Source organism: Anser cygnoides, chromosome 1 (assembly GCF_040182565.1).
Source record: "Anser cygnoides isolate HZ-2024a breed goose chromosome 1, Taihu_goose_T2T_genome, whole genome shotgun sequence".
Taxonomy (NCBI): Eukaryota; Metazoa; Chordata; class Aves; order Anseriformes; family Anatidae; genus Anser; species Anser cygnoides.
Window position 1 is genome coordinate 24,646,459 of NC_089873.1, and position 18,985 is coordinate 24,665,443.

The 18,985-nt window shown below is 35.5% G+C and overlaps 1 protein-coding gene across 11 annotated transcripts in view; it reads left to right on the forward strand.

Moving 5' to 3' along the window:
* CADPS2 (calcium dependent secretion activator 2) overlaps positions 1-18,985 on the forward strand; it is a 311,398-nt gene that overhangs the window by 215,738 nt on the left and 76,675 nt on the right. For 7 of the 11 annotated variants that reach the window (XR_010828792.1, XM_066990707.1, XM_066990733.1 and 4 more), the window contains 4 exons: positions 5,830-5,931; positions 11,162-11,225; positions 13,058-13,181; positions 15,406-15,426. Coding sequence is in view for 10 of the 11 variants with exons in the window: in XM_066990707.1 (XP_066846808.1) it covers positions 5,830-5,931; positions 11,162-11,225; positions 13,058-13,181; positions 15,406-15,426 (311 nt within the window). In the remaining variant the exon portion in view is untranslated. The remainder of the gene's footprint in view (positions 1-5,829; positions 5,932-11,161; positions 11,226-13,057; positions 13,182-15,405; positions 15,427-18,985) is intronic. The other 4 variants (XM_066990717.1, XM_066990740.1, XM_048065654.2 and 1 more) reach the window with 1 other exon arrangement.

The window sequence follows — 18,985 nt, forward strand, 5'->3', positions numbered from 1 at the left end:
GAACATCAGTTATAAGCTGTTGAAGATGCTTCCTCTTTCTGCTGAGCTTCTTATTCACCCAACCCCGGGAGCTCTTTCATTCTGTCTGTGTTGTAATGACAGCAGGTGCAAGGTCTTCTGTACTGCTTTTATTGCCAATTGGGCCTTCTGCTTTAATCTTAGAACTGTTCCCAGGCAGTCCAACAGCTGGAGGAAGGAGCCTGAGATCCCTTACAGTGTAGGGTCTTTAGGGTGTGTTGCACTGGAAGTTATATTCCATCGGTCTGTCAGCATCTTATATAAATCCTCTCTCATGTTTGATACAGCATCAATAGAGTTCAGCAGATGTCTTTTGGTTTTGTAATTTGTCTCATTTTTATATCAGTGATCTATAATGGAAATGGTGAGAGTGGGTGTCTCATACTCAAAGCATGTTTTTATTAAGAAGTCATTTGTTATCAGTCACCATTTCCCCAGAATAATGAAGGAAGAAAATGTATCTTTTAGGACTGATATGCTATGTGAATTTGTGCTTCCAGATCAGAAGCAGTGTTCTCTCAAATCTGGAAAATCTAGTTGATTCTTGGATGTTTATATCGCTCTTCTTCAGGTGAATATAATCTTCCCCTTTTCTGAGGCTCACTGGGCAATGCTGAAAACGGAATTTTTTCACTAGTCTTTCAGTTTCATGTACCGTCTTGTGCAAAGCATCTTGCTTCCTGCTTCATCTTTGGAAACTGATAATCTCTGATTGATATGGAACACAGAGAAAGATGAACCTCCTTTAAATTAATCTGTATTCTCATTTTTAAGTGATTCACTTATAAACATCATACCCCCAAGCCTCTGATGTGAAGACTCTCTAAATAGCTGAGTATTTTTTAATTAATGTTGTTCAGTTAATGACAGAGCTTTCTACATATTGCTGTTGCAGATAGCCACAGGAACATTATTGGTAGAGATCTCCTGAGTTCAAAGCTAGAAGCAAAGTTCTTGGCCCTGTTACAAGTGCCAAGTGAAGCCGTATTGACCTCATCTTTGGTTTAAGGAAGGATATTGTGCTGTATTGGAAAGTGTCGATAATTATACTATGCTGATTGCAAAAGCTGCCCTCACTAAAATATTAAGAGAGGCACATTTTTCAATGTATCAAGACAAAAATATCTGCTTCTGAAAAGCCTCAGAGAAATTGTCAGTAGAAAATAAATCATAATTCACACATTGTTAAGAACTATCCAAACAAAGTTTTGCATATTTAAGGTGATAGGTGCAATCTTAGGCAGTGAAGGAACAGCTAATGCTATCACATACTCTCACCTTCCCTAAACGTTATACATTGTTTTGTCATTAACTTCAACTGACTAATGTCTATACATACTCTTATGCCTGAGCTAAAATTATAGCACGTTAGTACACTCTAAATTTTTGAGTAAAAGAGCAATAATGTATCCCACCTAAAATATTCCTGCATAAAACATCATGAAAATTAAGCTGATCTATCACCTTAATATGTTTTAGTAGCCTTCAGGATTGGTCTTTTTCATTCACTGTGAAAAAGAGGGTATGAACTGCAAGCAGATGTAGGATCAGCTTGAGGAATGCATATGGCAGAAGGCTCTATTGTGCCAACTTTTTTTTTTTTTTTGTCAGAATGTTTGTAGAATAGTTAATATAAACCACAAAGTGTTTGCTCTTCAAGTGTTTGTTGGTTAAAGCTATCTGTGACTGCCATGTGATAATTTGCTCTCTTTCTTTTCTGTTAATAAAAAGATGTCTGCTCTGCCTGCTTCTAAGCTGATAATGTAAATCACTGTTTTTCTTAGACTTGTCTAGCATAAACCATGAACTCTACAAAAGCGTTGGTTAATGGAACTGTGCTTTAAAGGAAAATTTTGATATTAAATTTCTGGTAAATGGATAATAAAGTCTCTTAATCAAAATTCTAAATCTTGTTTACTGAGAAACAAGAAAACAAATTTTAATTTTACTAATTTGAAAACTGCCACTGTTCGTTTGTTTGCTTTTTCCTCCTGTTGAGTCTTAGAAAGCACTGCCTTCTTCTAAAACAATTTGTTTCTAAAAGCTAAGATGACTTGTAGTTTATGGTTTTGGTTTCCCTACACCCTGAAATATAGTTTATTATATACGTGTCTTGATGTAAGACCTTAGCTGAAGTATTTTTGTTTTCCATATATTTTGTTTTTCATCAGAATTTTTCATCTTTTTCTGGCAGATTATTTTGGTCAGCCTTACTGTTCTCATCTGTATGTATGTGTATATATCTGAATATCAATCTGTGCATTCCTTTTCTCTTACTCTTTTTATTTTTATTTTTCCCATGAAAGACCAAAGTGATGGTCTAAGCTTTTAATGAGGAAAGCTTCTTTAAAAAAGTAACATTTAAACATTTGTAAAATATGCAAAAAGCACCAGTATAAACAATGTTCCAGAGGGGGGAAAAAAGAAAAAAAAAAAAAAAGTCAGTCATATTCAGTTACTATTTCACAAGCCTGTCACAGCAAAACAGGCCTGTTTAAGTTAATAGTTTCACACTAGAGGCCACTAGGAGAAGCTGTTTCCAAAGTTGAGGGCTGGAATGAATCAATATCCAACCAAATGTCCATCATCTCTGATTCACATTGGAACTGGAATACCATTTTTATCTCATATGCCATGCCTATTCTCAAGAACCTTATTCCTACAATGTGTCAATTGACATCTGCAAATTATTACAAGTTTTAAGACCTCTAGACAGCAAAATATATCAACAGGTATTCCAAGTCTTAAAGGATTATGTCAAGTGAATAAAAACTGTCTGTTCTGAGAGGAAACCCTAAATCCATCGCCTAATCAATTAGCTTCCCTAGGAGAACTACCATCAGGACAGTTATCTTGGAAGATTGTCACAGTAAAATTTTCTTTAAAAATTCAGGTCAATCTCTATTTTTGGTGTCATTTTTTAAAATGTTCAAGCAGCTACTTCCTTTTTGAATGCACTAACTCTAGCTCGTGAGGTATTTATTTCGTATATCTTTCAATATTAAGGTCTAAGTGAATTAAACAAGTCGAGGTGTGACCAGAAACAACGTTACATCTATGCTGGTTAGACAGTGATCTAAGCAGAAAAGACAGGCCAATCCAAATCCAATTGACAGAGCGCTCAGAAAATGGAAAAATTATATAAGTGAGAAAGAGAATGCTACCCAGTTTTTGAGTGTTCATTGCTTATTTTTTTTTCCTGGGTTTCTAATGCCAAAAGTAGCTGTGAACATTAAGGAAGAAAGGAATGTGGAAGAAAGGAAAATTCACTCTTCCTTCACTTTCTTGGGAAGATACTGTTAAAATGGTGTCACGTGTACAATAACACGAAGACTTGATACTTCTGGAGACAGTCCATCACTTCTTGGTGGAGTTCTTGAAAGAGAGGTCCCAGTCTGTAATAGGAAGGCTTAATACTGGTTTTGAATTGAAAAAATCAAGTCCAAATTGTCACTCGTAGCATCAGGGATGGTAGAAAATGCACATTTGTTGACGTTTTTAGTTGCAAAATAGTTCTGGCATGACTTCTGGATAACCTAAGTATTTGAAAACCGTATGACTGCTTGGTTCTGATCTTCCTAGCAGACACAATAATTTATAAATAAAAATAACTAGCTCAAAACAATGCTATTTTATTTTATTTTATTATTTTATTTTACTCTGTTTTGTTTTGTTTGTTTTATTTTATTTTATTTTGTTATATTTTATTTCATTTTAAAGAATTAAAGAAAAACTAATGTAAAGAATTAAAGAAAAAAGATCTAGAAGGTAAAATGAGTGGGAATTATGAAAACATTCATCTATTTTTTCTATCTTAGATCATCTCAGAGTCAGATTCTTTTTTCTGTGGATTCTTTTTGCTTGGTAGTAGATAAGACACTCCCAAGAGTAGCAAAAAATGGTCACCACTTTAATGTGTGTCTCAGAACTGTGATGAAAATGCATTTTTAGGTTCTGCTTGTTACAATAAGGCTAGAAAGAATAAGGAAGAAACCAAATTGTGATTCAGAGTTTGTATTGTTTGTAAAAGCATGCTTTGAAGAGTTGAGTTTTTCAGTGCCACAGCTGGTACATTTTTCTAACACCTTTTTGTGTACTCTGTTTTTCTTCTGGGACATTTGGTTCTATCCAAACATTCACTGAAAATACATTTAACAGTTCTGAAAATTTTTGGCATTGTCAGCATGGTTCTTTATGGCAACAAACTCAGTGAAGTGACAAGTCCCCAGTATGCAGTGATCCTAGTCTTAGTGCAGGTTGACACATATGACATGCTACTGGCTCACCTTTTTCACTTATTGTTATGTGGACCCCTAGGTCTTTTCTGTCATATATATGACATGCTTCAGCAAGGCTTAATATGACAGAACTATTTAGTTTATCACTCCAGAGCACGATCTCTCCTGACAATGACATCAGACGGTAAAATTTACTTAAATTTGAGCCTGTTCCATCTGTCAGAAGGCTGAGGTAAAGTATCCTGGCACCCGTCAAAAAAAGATAAATAAGTTATTTGCTCTTTCACATCAAATTTATCCAACAGTATATTGATGTGCCTGGTTAGTCATATCTCCACCATATCTGATTTTTATTGTTGTCTTCACAATAATATAAAGAGTTCAGGGATTCTTTCCACCTTGACTTGACAGATCAGAAATATAAGTGATTTAAGGGGTGAAAGAATTGTTTGTGTCATGACCAGGTAGCAAATTATCCTTCCTAGGCTTAAGGATAGTAGAGAAAGTTAAAGTAACAATTTAGCAAAATCATGATGTCTTTTTTCATGTCACTTCACTACAGTTTTCCCAGTTCTAAAAACAATGAGATAGTTTTGGGGGCCCTGGAGAAGGTACAGGGTAGATCTACACTTCATGTCAGAGTATAAACTCAGGTGGGAAGCAGCAGATGTTTTGTTACCCTGGAGCTGGAAGTTAAGTGAGTAGCTGGAAGTTTTCATATATTTTGTTTTAAAGCAGTGTACAGCATGATGTGGGAAAGTTGTGATTGTAAGGCAGAAATACCATTGGGAAATATGTATTTCAATTTCATTAACTTTGTCATTATTTTATTTAAAAGGTATTAATAACATATTTAGGATAAGACTAATTATGTGTTTAGGGTACTTAATATAAGGCTTGTTAATTATTGGGACACGTTAAATTTTATTTTTTTTTTTAAATGCCAGTGCTTTAAAAATATTTATTGCATCCTTTATGCTATATTTATATGGAAGTCTTGTTTACATGCTGCTGTTTGTCAATATGGTTTGGGAGATCAAAAATCTATGCTCACTCTAACTGCAGGGATTCTGAGATGTTGCCTTCTCCAGCTTTTTTCACTGTGGTTTGCCTCCCACCTTATTTTTTGTAACTACTTTCAGCCACATTGTGCCTCTGGAAAAATATCTGGAAGATTCAAGGAGCTGAAATTGAGACAGAGATCAGAGTAGGCCCCTCTATTGTGCTAACTACTAATTTTCTTGAGAAAGGATACTATTATTTGGGAGTGATTTGGGAGAAATATGTGATGCCTTGTGTTTATATTGGGTCTAGGTAGCAACATAGGACTTGCATTTAAAAGTTCAGCTCCAAAAGTTCAGTTCTTTGTCTAGTTATAGTCTGTTCTTTCACTATATTAACAAATTACCATTTATCCTTAAAGGCAATGGGGAAAGGTGAAAGGAGAGTAGCAAACGTTAACTGAAAACTTTGAAAATAAAGATCACTGTTCAAAGAACAGGCAGCATGAAGAGATGTCAGCAATTCTTAAAATATTATTAATTATTAAATTCCTAAATATTTAATATTGCAGGCCAGATGGAATTGGAACAGTATCTGTTGATGAGAAAGAAAGGTTTGAGGAAATTAAGGACAGACTTTCCTCCCTTTTAGAAAACCAAATAAGCCATTTCAGGTAAGTGTATAATTTATTCAGTAATACTAAGTATTTCAGTATTAAGTTTTTCAAGTGTTATTTCAGTAATAAGTTTTGTCTGGCAGAATGTTCTTGTTATGAGGTTCAGCACTAATCTTGAACAAACAGAGTGAAATAGTCTACCTGCAAAGAAGTTTTGAAGGTATTAAATATGGAATAATTTATTTGCACAAGTATTTGTGCTTAGAATTCATTTGCATGTCATGTGAGTTGTATTCTTGCTGTGGTAGAAAAGATTCTGCAAGAATAAAGGCCTGATTTTATTGGTCCTTTTGAACTTTAAGTTGTCTGTAAATCTAAGAAAATTGCCCAAATGAAAATGACTAAGTCATACCACTTTCTGGATTAATGCTGATCGGAAGAGTCATATGAGTAGGTACCTGGTACGTATAGGTACCTACATAGTAGGTACAACTTTTTTCCTAGTTGTCTAATGTCATTTGCTGGGTTTCGTAATATGCTTTCCAAAATCATCTAAGGTCCATCATCTTCAATAAAGAGTTTGTCATACGTAAGGACAGCTGTAAGGACAACTGTACCAGTTGAAGAAGGAAAAGAGTACAAGAAACAGAGCAAACATGGAGTGATATTTCCCTTGGTAACCTTCTAGCAGTTGATGGTTTGTGAACATTAGCATAAAATTGGCACCTAGATCACCAACTCTATTAGTTTATCACAGTTAGCCAACCTGTCTGCCACCATTCTGCCAATCTGAACATTTTTTAGAATGTATTTATATGCTTTTTTTTTTATCTCTCTATCACCCTGTGGCAACCTGTTCCACAGTTTAAATAGTGCTGTGTAAAAAAACTTTCTTTTCTTTGGCAAGGTTTGCTATAAGTTAGTTGGATACCCCCTCTGGTGTGATGAGGTGTCTAGTATACACTGGTATCTGTCACGTAGATAATGAGGTTGCTTGGGATTTTTTTAAGCAAGGAGGACATAGCAGACTTCACTTGAGACTTCTCCTCTGTATTAAACTGTATTAAACTAAAGAGAGCTAGGGTTCTCTTTGAAGAGTATTCCTTTGGGGAAAAACAAACAAACAAACAACAACAAAAAACAGTACTCCCTTCTTTCATTTCTCTTAAAAATTCTTCACTGACATATTTCATATCTCCTGTCTCCCATCGGATTCAATAGCTCTTGCCTAAGAAGCAATATAGAGCAGCATAGGATGGAGTGCTTTCTACCCAGGTCTTGGAAAGGCAGGAGACTAGTGACAAAGACAACATCTGCAGCGAGAAGGAATAGTTGTTTCTGTGACAATCTTCTCATGTTTGCTACAAATTAAAACAAAGGAGTGTGGGAGTTCGGTGAAGACTTTTTGTCTGATTGGCATACCTATGAACATATCAAGTTTTTTGTAGAAACACAATCACTGTAATTTCCAATGAATGTAAGTACTTTTTCTCGTACGCTGTGATGAGGGCAGTGAGAGTAGTTGCTGCCCAAAAAATACTGAAGCGGCAGAAGCCTTCTCAATATGTACAGAGGGAGAAGGGAAATGAGAGAGCAGGAGAAGCTGGGCATCTTCAGGCTTCAGGCATTCACATGAATGAGACTAATTACAAAATGTATAATGATGTCTAAATAATTATTTGAGTTGGAACAAATAAAAGCAAAGACCACCATGTCTGATTACCTAAACAGCAGAGTACGTTGATGAGCTTGGGCTGTATCAGCAACTATGGGATCTTTCTGCCTGATTCTTGCTGGATCTTTAGGGAATTCAAATTACATTAGAAATTCCTCTTTAAGAGCAATTAAATGTGTCATTCAAAGGTGAATGCCTCCATCCTTCAGGTTGCCTTCTGGAATTTGCCTTAAAATCTTATTTAATCAAAATAAGCAAGAGAGCTCTGCCAGGTGAGGAATAATCATTATGTCTTTCTTTGGACAAATGATAGAAATTCAAAAAATTAGGTGACATGTCTGGATTTAAATGAGGATGATAGTGTAATACTGGCAGAAGGAAGAATGAGTAGTGCCCTAGAATATGTAAAAGCATACAGAGTGACAATAAAGGACATCCTGATATAGAATTGGCATTAGATTTTAAAGAAAACTTAGATTCAAATTATGTGAAAAAATATATATATATCAGTAATTAACACAGGATAGTCATGGCTGTGAGATTGCTTTCTTAAGAAAATATAGTATTAAAATTACTCCATGTTTCAGTCCATCAAAATTGTTGTGAAAACTGTGAGATGCTGAATATTTTGAAAAATGCATTCAGCAGTAAAGACTGATCCAAAGCATACACAGAGTTTCTCTGTTTCGGCCTTACTGTCCTTGAGTCCCCTCTGAGTCACTGGGCAATCACACCATACCCTTGCATCTTCTTGCTTCTGCTGTCCTTTCTACTATCAGCTTGAGCATCCTTGCCTTTTATGTGTGTCCTAACATATTTTAAGGACTTTCACATTTTCCTGGTTTGTTTTACAGTTTACATGTTTTACAGTTCTCACATGCCAAATTCTCTACAATAACTTCTTTAACTTTCTCATGGAGTCATATAGAAGGTATTTTGTTTGTTTAACCACTTTTTTTTTTTTTTTTTTTAATTGTGGCATGCATTTGAGCTGTGATCCTACTTACTGAATTTTACCTCAGACTGCTTGTAGGCTTATTGCTTTTTGGACATCACTTTAAGGTTTGGACCTTTGTTTTTCAGGTTCACGTTTTTTCCTTAATTCCCATTCTTGAACTGAGTATACATATACTGAATTTATTTGGAATGATTTCTTTTGCTACACTGCTAAATGTTATTATTTTGTGATCATTATTTTGTGTCCTGTTTACACTTGAGACCAAATCCAGAACAATGTCTCTCTCGTGGGTCCTCAATTAATTGTCCAAAGCAGCAATTCAATACCACGTTTCAAAATTTTATCATTATATTTCATCCTAATGAGTTATTGATCAATTGTACATGTGTGTAGTTGAAATCTCTTAATATTTGTTATCAATTTGTAGTTTCTCTAATCTCACTTAACATTTTCTAATTGTTCTCATCACCCTAATTGGAGGGTCAATAGTATAGTAGTACAGTTTTGCAGTTATAATAAGGGATTCTCAAGGATTGCCAACACTGTGGGTTTTTTTTTTCCTTTTTTTTTTTTTTTCCTGTAATATGTAGGAACATTTCTAAGCTTTACTCTTGCTCTATTGCTTTGCACTGCATGCACTAGTCAGCTGTCATTGTGGACAGTTTAACTAAAGAGCATATTTCCCTTCTTGCCTTTTCAGAGCTGCACTGAACATTTGCTACGTCCACCTAGGTCACATTGATCCAGCAAAGGTTTTCTCCCATGCCTGTCAGCCAATCCCCCAGCTTCCAGTTTTAATACTGTCTTGTGACTTTTTAATTTTCGTTGCCATCAGCCTGGCTCCATGGTGATTAAGATGGAGCCTGCCCATCCTGTGCTGGTGGTTCCTTACTTAAATATTTCCCAGTCCTTGAGGTACTTAACTTCTCTCTGTCATCTTTTCTACCCACTGAGATTCCAGATCCCTGCCTGCCTCTCGGGCATCAAATGTGGAAGAGCCACTATTTCAGAGAAAGCTGCCATGGCTGTCTTGGACTTAACCTCTTGCCTGGCTGTGTGAATTTAGTCTCTGGAGTATTCCTTCTTCGCTTCTATATGTTGTTGGTAGTAATGTAGAACATGAGTCCTGCTCCTTCTCTATTCTTCCCTAAGTAATTTACACACACAAATATCTCCTGAGGACCAATACCTCTGTACCCAGTAAAAGGCTGTAATGCTGGAGGTAGGACTGCTCAGAGTGACCCTTTAGGCATCAACTGTGACCGTTTCCTTTTCTCTGAGCTTCTTATCTTGAGAAAACAACTCTTCCCTGTCAGAAGCTCTTTGTACCAATTGCACATAAAAGCTGTCTGCCCATGTCGTACTCACGGATATTGAACAACCCCCAGGTCTTCAGTCTGCATTTTCAACTTTAAACTGTGTGGATTTTGGAAACTTTTTATGCTGTTTACATTGCAGAACATACGCTGGTTTGAAATATTAAGTATAATCAAAGAATGAGTGACCTTTATTCAAAAACTACCATTCCGGGTTAGTAAGAATAAACCATGGGAAAGACAAGTCAAGGATTATAGAAAAGAAAGGAAGAGTCAAAACAACTAAGGATTTGTTCTGTTTTAAGATGACTTAAAGCCTAAGGGGCCTTAAATCTGCTTTCCTAATTTGTTAACAGGTCCCCAAGAGTTGTTAGCACTACTGTAGGATAGAAAGAGAATGAGGCAAAGCAAATACTGAAATTCTCTCAGCTGGAAATCCTTTTTTGACCTCATTTACAGGGCTTTATTTTGGCTGACCAAAAGGCATATCTAAAATTCACTGGTCTGAATCCTTTTATCATTAGAAAATATTTTACTGTTGGAAAATATTAGAACATGAAGCCACCGTTGAGTAATAATAAGAGAAAAATAATCTCAGCAAAGAAATCCCTTTTCCAATTGGGGATATCCCACAAGATTTTATAGACAGGATTAGGAGAGGCTACTATTCCTTTAGCTCTATAGTCTCATTGAGCTGATCTATTGGATCATTCAGCAGACAAAAATTAAAAACAAAGCTAAGAATGGGATCACTTTTTTAATTTACATGTTATATGTTATTGGAAGTGTGGAGACAGAAGTAGGTATGTTTTAAGTCCTAGCTGATAAAATTAAAAATAACACAAAATGCTTTTCCAAACTATTTATAGTAAAATAGGAAACATTATAGAATATCTGCACAAGTTTTTGCTCCAATATATCTCTAAAAACTTAAATATCAGATATTTTATTCTTATATTAATCCAATATTAAAGCTAAAAGATAATATACAGAGTGTTGCTTCACTGTCATGTCGCTGTTATGATTGCATGAGAAATAGTACCTCTTTCCAGGAAGATGAAAATTAAGCTCGTCAGAGACTATTAATTATCCTTCGTAGTTGAGAAAGTGCATGCAATGCTTTTTTCCCTTTGTATTTTTTCTATATTAAGGCCTGAGCTGCTGGTGGGCTAATGCTGTTATAGTATATATATTTTCCATGGCAGACTAGTGAAGAGATCATCTGCTTTCCTTAGAACTTTGCCTATGGGAGTATGATATTAAAATAATTTAATGTGAGTTTTGTACACATATCTCAAAGTAAATTCTTACCATTTTCTCTCTCTCTTTTTTTTAAAGATACTGTTTCCCTTTTGGACGACCTGAAGGAGCTTTAAAAGCCACACTTTCATTACTTGAAAGGGTAAGTTTGTCAATATACTTTAAATTCTGCCTGAATATTAAGCCTGCATTTTTCTTTTGCCTTCAGGCCACTGAAAGTTGACTTGATTCTTCTTTAGTATTCTACTACTGGTTTTAGTTGTTCACTGGAAGGTGGGTTTTTTGTTTGTTTTTGTTTTGTTTTGTTTTGTTTTTCTCAATGTTTTCCACAGAGGCAAACAATTGTTCTCTGTAGGACAAATTTCCTGGAATTTCACTTTAAACCATGGTAGTGACTCTTTCTTTAAAATTGAATGATTACCCAGCATTATCTGTAAAGTAGTACAAGTCTACTCTACAGCCCCTCTTTCCTGCTGTCTACAACTTCCTTGCCACTGATGTTGTCAGTACTGATACATAAAATTAAAAAGCATTTATATAATCCAAATAATCTTCTATAAATATGTAGTCTGAGTCAATTTAAGGAAAAAAAAAAAAAAAGCTATGTGTAATAAAACTGTCATGGGCAGTTAGCAACGTAAAGCCCTTGACAGCAAATCCTCTTTTACTGACTGAAAGGGAGAAGGCCTTTTAATGGTAAAAGCATCTCTGCCTTCTCAGGGGTAAGAGAATTTAAAATTCCAACAGGGATTTCAGAGGACTATCAGTAGGAGCCTGAAGAGTGTATGAATGGGAAAAAAAAAAAAAAAAGAAAAAAAAAAAGCTTAGGTCCCACTCTGTATATCTCTACTAAAGTCAGTGAGGTCTGGTCCTGGGAAGAGACAGCCATTTAGCTCTGCAGAACTCACCACAAATAGAGATTCTGTCTTAGAAAGCATTCTCCCCCTCTGCTCAGCTCTTTTGAGACCCCACCTGGAGTACTGTGATTAGCTCTGAGGCCCCCAATATAAGAAGGACATGGACCTGTTAGAGGTCCATGAAGAACCTCCTATGAAGACAGGCTGAGAGAGTTGGGATTGTTCAGCCTGGAGAAGAGAAGCTCTGGGAGACCTTATTGAGGCCATCCAGTACCTAAAGGTACAGGAAAGCTACAGGAAAGCTGGACTCACTCCTGACTCTTTGTCGGGAATGTAGAGATAGGACAAGGGGTAATGGCTTTAAACTAAAGGAGGGTAGATTTAGATTAGATATAAGGAGGAAATTCTTTACTCAGAGGGTGGCAAGGCACAGGAACAGGCTGCCCAGAGAAGCTGTGGATGCCCCATCCCTGGACGTGTTCAAGGCCAGGTTGGATGGGGCTTTGAGCAACCTGGTCTAGTGGGAGGTGTCCCTGCCCATGGCAGGGAGGTTGGAATTAGATGATCTTTAAGGTCCCTTGCAACCCAAACCATCCTATGATTCTATGATTGTGTGATTTTTCGCAAGGATGTGCTAAATTTGAAAGACTTAAATAAGGAAGAAAAGCAATCAGTATGAGCTACTTCTGATGGCACAGTACATAGTTTCTCCTTTACGCTGTTGAAGAATCAATGGTTATACAATGGTGGAAGCTTTTCCACAGGTGAGAACAAAGCAAATTTTCACATCCACATGTTCTGTGGGTACCATGATCCAAACCACGCAAGGAATGCTCTTGTTATACTGTTCTTGGTGTCACCCAAATGAAAACTGATTGGCATGTTGCAAGATGCCAAACTGTAGAGGTATCTTGCAGTATCTTGTATAGAGTGTAAATATAGTGTTCAACAGAAATCTTTAAAGACAAATATCAAGTTCCACCAGCTGAAATATTTCCTTTTTGATTTCTTCCTTTAATTATTATCACATCTGAAGTAACATTAGGATACTTCTATCCTTTTCCACTGAGTATTAAGTAATGAGTGTAACCAAGTGGTATAATTGTCTCTGGTACAGGTTTTAATGAAAGATATTGCCACTCCCATACCAGCAGAAGAGGTGAAGAAAGTGGTCAGAAAATGTCTGGAGAAGGCTGCCTTGATCAATTACACTCGACTTACAGAATATGCCAAAATAGAAGGTTAGTACAGCAATCAACTGCCAAAGTGGCTGTAAAAGCCAACAATGCCTATTAACTGAATATTCTGTGAGCAGCCTTTTGCCTTTCCTGAACAAACCCCTTCCACAGCAAGGGGAAATGTCTCATTAAAATCTCAGCTGGTGAACTATGGAGCTTTTTCCTATTCATTGGCTTTAATATGCCTCCTGGGACCCTGTTTGAATGGAAGACCAGGACTTCTTAATTTAAGTTGCCCTTTGTTCTTACTTTTGAGTTTTCCACAAATCTAAAAGGTTGTTTATGGATTATTTTTTATTTCTCTAACTATTTCTAGTAATTAAACTACTGACAGGAAATTGTTTCTTTATCAGCAGTAACAGTACCTTGAAACTTGAAAACTCTGGATGTAGATGCCTTTCTGATGTATTTATAAGGCAGACAGATAAGTGTCATTTATTTTTGCCATTGTGTTTTCAGATGTATGAAAATAATCTGATGATTAAAACTTTAATTGCATCTTCATTTCCTGAATGAATTAATGGGACAAAACGCTAGATTTTATGGTAATCAGTAGTTTTTCTGGAATTTACATATGTTCTGGAACATATACATTGAAATTAATTTAAGATCATACTAAAAAATTGGCTAGGAAACACAACATCATTTTAGTATTGTACAGAAGTAAGTAAACCTTATGTAGAACAAAAACGAAGTCATAATAGTGGCATGCTTTGTTAAAGGCACAGCTGTTACTCTCCATAAAGCACAGAAAGCTATATGTGTACAGATATATTCAGAAGAAGAAAACCATGTGTGTGCATCTATATAAGTGTTTCTTTGGAGGTACTGTCAATTAGCATGAAAATAAATGATGACTTCTGCTTTAAAAATCTGTTTTTTATATGGTGAGGAAGGATTTTTCATAGCATATATTTCTAGAAATACACCAGAAGAAATAGTTATCATAACAACAAAATGAAGAAGCCTCATATGTCTAGCAATATTATAAAGTCAACTTTTTTTCCTTTTTCCATTTCTGTTCAAATTCTCTGAAAAGCATGATTTAACCAATCTCAGAAGTGATTAACAAAAAAAACCCATCTCATCACTATAGCAACCAGTATTATATCATGGGAGTAACAACATGAAACCATCTTAGTAACCAGTTTATCATAATTAATTATGATATCATGTTGTGTTAAAGAAAGAAAGATGAATATTAAATCTGTTCTGGAAAACAAGAAAGCAAAAATATGATTTCCCTTAGTTTTTATCTTCCTGTATTCATAAGAAGGATTTTTTGATGCTCAATATTAGTCTCTTAGCAAACCTGTTGAAATAATGGGTATAAAAATGGAAATAGTTTTTTAAAAATTACAAAAGTTTGCAAAAGATATATAAACGCTCTGACACTAAATTGGATTGGGAAAGGTTTTTACAATGAAGTAAATACATCTTTGTTCAGGATTTTTAACTAAATCCTAGAAAATGTTGGCAGTTCACCGTGAACATCAAATTCTGCCCTTTAAAATATGCATACTAGTAATACTGCTGTAAGCAGAATGCCATATAAAACTGAAGTCAACTCCATGGCATATATTGACTTGCAAATTTCTTTTTGAATTTATTTTCTTTTGGCTGAAATACAACTAGGTTTCTATAAGTAGATTTATACTCAAGTAATTGTAAGCCCAAAGCACAATAGATAATTGCCTATAGAAGTCTATTACATCAAGAGAGATAAAGTACTTTTTCTGAGAATAAGTAGAGTACTGTTTGAAAGTGAAGGGCTCCAACGCCATAACATCAGAAAATGAAACACATTGGTCCTCAGTTGCAATGAGACCTGTATTTGTCTATTTCTATACTGAGGTTATTATAAATATTCTACATTTTTACCAATATAAATGTAATAGTTTTCATCCATTCCCTTTAGGTTTATGGGAGCATTATTTTATCCTGTGCACTGAAATGGTGTTCTTCTCTTGAAGTAATTAATGCCTATATTTGCGTTAATTACTTATTCCTCAAATTGAATTTGAGGAGACAAAAAGGAGAGAAGACAATGCAGTGGTACTGGCGTTTCTGCCACAGTCAGGACTGTCACTGCTGTTCTCAAAATTTTAAGAAGTCTTTAACTCTTTGGTATTTATTCTACTCTGATGAAATTAAAGTAGTTGTATTTCTACAATGATTTTTTTCCTTTTCTTTTTTTTTGTTTTTGCTTGTTTTGTTTTATATTTAGCAACGGCAGAAAAGGACTCAGGTGATTACTGTTTGTGTGCATGTCTGCATGTGATTTGGTGTGTTGGTGTGTTGCATCTGCATCAATACCAAGATATTGACCAGAACATAAGCAAGCCTTAAAATTAATTTTGTCGGTATAGTATAGTCCCTGTGTTATTCATTTGTACCAGTGCTTAACTATGATGTGTATATTTATTAGCAATTCAGATAATTTTATTATTCTGTATATTTTGGAATATTGAAACAATTGTAGTTTCTGTGAAAGAGTTGTAACAAAGTGATGCAGAGAAGTTCAGCTGTTAATCCAAAATGAAGATCTTGATAAGAGAACTAATTTCATAAGGTTTGTTTTACATCTCTCTGATATGGCTGTGTTTTGTAATAAGTTTCTTTTTCTAGTTACAGATGAGGTTTGAGAGTGTGGTAGTTCTTTGTGTTTCAGATTTCTTGAATCTGATATGGCATATATTCTACAGTAATGTAGAGAGTTTATTGAGTGCTTGTATCCAAATAATTAACCAAATGATCAAAAAAGAGCATAGCTGAAGTATTGTCTACATGGTGACCAAATAGTAATGGCTACTCAAACATGTGGCTGAGTAGTGGCTATATGGATATATGAGGGATTGTACATATATATGCACGTTGGAACGGAATGGATTGGAACGGAATGGAATAGATGCACACGCTACTTTGTCTTACCTTTTTTAAAGATCTACACACAGATGCAACAGTAGCCTGATTATAATACTTTGTGGGGTTTCAGCCACAGCTGTGGCAAAGAGTTGTTAGTTTTCTCATGAATACATTCATTTTCTGTCCAGAGAGACCAACTCGGGTGATGACTTTAAAGGTTGCATCCAGGTAGTTCAAAATGGAGCTCCTTGACATTGAGGGGCCTGAAGGGAGAAAGAAAGTCCATTTTTCACTTTCCCCTTCTCTGTAAGAGGAACAGCTTACTTAGCCAGTAAGCAAGCAGAAAATGCTAGCAAATTATAAAGACTATATTTTTAAAAGTTATGTTCATAACTGAAGATTCCAAATAATCAATGATTCCCAAGACTTCCAATGATTTTCATGATTTTCATTAGAAAGCTTTCAATGCCCTGGAAATAGAAGTGCTGTATTCAGAGTTGTAAAAAAAAAAAAATAAATAAAAATAAAAAAGTAGTTGTATGGGCATTTCTGCCACAGCTGATTAGAATAAGTTCAGATGAGCTCACATGACAGTACCAGCTTTAGGTGCCTGACAAGCAGATGATCTCCTGACCTTCTCTGATCAACAGGGAGAGGATCTTGAAGCAAGTGATCCAGAGCACTTGGAGGCACCTTCAAGAATTTCTCTGAGAAAGGACGTATTTCATGTCATCAAATACAAATGCACCCTAAGAAAGTTTCCTTACTGTTTAAGATACCTACAGCTAGATAGCACAAATATTCCAGGTAGAACTTCTACTCATATAGTTGAAGAAAATATCTCTTCAAATGAGAAATTTAGAAAGTGTTGAATTTGTGAAATGAGGAAACTGAGTTTAGAGTTTGTCTCCTATGACCTTTGTGCTCCAAAACCTCAGTTGTACACTTCTGTATAACATGTATCACCTCAAGTAGAAATCTTTGTTTCCCACACATTTGCTATTCTTATTTTTTCTCAAGCCCATTACATCAGAATCACAAACCATTAAGCACAGATGACATACAAACACAGGGAAAAAAAAAAAAAGAAAAAAGACTGTTCCTATTTTCAGTCATTTTACATTAGGTTTAAGCATGCTTTGAGAGGAACTATTGCCGTGTTCTTAAGATTCTAGGATAGCAAAGCCTATGGCATACAGTGAGTAAATGGAAATTTACTTCATGAGTTAGGTGAAGCTAGAGGTTTGGAGGTTGTATTTATAATTTAATTGCTTAGTTAAATTCTGTTTCTGACTAAAATACAGGTGAAAATTAATGAGACCACTCCAAAAAATTAATTTTATTGAAAGAAGTAAACAGACTGTGTTGCATGAGAATTTAATGTTGCATTGAACCAATTTATCTGGTGTAAAAGGTGAAGTAGTTGGACGGAATCCAAATAAAATTTGATCTTGGGCATCATTCATATTTTAGGCTGGCCAACAGAGCCAAATCCTGTTCCTATTGGTGTCACCAGCTGCACTATAGATTTCATCATGAGCTTGATGTACAGCATGCTTAGCCCTAGAACCATGTATTGTATTGTTGTGGAAAATAAGGAAAACTATTTCTTGATAATTATTATTTACCTTTTAACTTGTACGCTGGATACTGTATAGAGAATCTTGAATTGCAAGAGTGTCCTTGTTGGGTAATACAGAGGTGAAGATGCAAATTCTTTTCGTTGCGAGAATCCTTTCTCAGCAGTGTGGTTGCCAGGTTCCCAGGTCTGTTCCCCAAGCGCTCTCATTTTCACAGTCTCAATTGAACAAGACTCTGAATGCTTTCCCAGAAGACGGCGGTTACTTTCTTAATGGCAGACGCAGTAGTATAAGCAGCACTTGTATCAACAGGATTTGTTTGCAGTCAGGATGACATTTTATTTAGCACTCCCATGTAGTTGTACTATTATGAATATAGAAGAGCTTTTTTCAATAAAAATTACATTTGCAGTGACAATTATACAAGGTTCAGCATGTCATTCCTTATGACATGTACAGCTGAAATTCTCATGGAGTAGCTAATCTGTTCAGTCAGTATAATTGCCATTATGGAGAGAACAGCAGCAAACCTACTATTATAATTTTGAACTATGTCTAAGAACTCTCATGTAATGCCCTTGTAGTTTGCAGCAAGGGTTTATAATTTGTCAAGAAGATGATCATGGCATCAATACGTGAATATCTCTTTTTAAGTATAAACTGTTTTCATTTCAGCACATGCTGCCATTGAGACCACTACCTGAAAGTACTTTTTAGATCATTTTGTGTATGACATACATTTTCTAGTCTTACTCAATATTTAACTTGAGTTATCTCTCCCAATAGATTATGGTGAACGTAACTTGGTCTGCTGGATGCCGAGACCAGAGCCAAATACTTCAGATGAATGTTGTATAGCTTCCAATGAATAGCTTAGAGAAATTTGCATGCCTCCCTCACCTGTTTTCTCTTCTTCATAAAACATCAGCTTACTTATACAGAAATCATGTGTTTATTTGCATTTTATACACACCCATTAACAAACACACAGTAATAAAATACTTTATTTATTCCTTCTCAGAAACAATTTTTCCCCAATTACATTAATTTGAAATCTGAATGGATGAGGAGAAATGGACTCTGCAAGTGCTGCTGTCATTGCCTAAGAGAAGTGGTAGAACCTCACATGTAAACACATTTTTCAGCACAAGGGCATTACTTCTCTGTGGAGTAAAAAAGGGCCTGGGTTAGGGATTAAAGTGGTAAATGTCTGTGAAGCGAACAGGTCAGTATCTATCGTTGTTGGTAGATACACCTCACTTTTGAGGCGACAGACAGATTGTAAATGTGAATTATTAGGTAATTGTCTTTGAACTCATTATTTTTAAAAGTCTATGGTAACTGAATATATATACCGGGCTC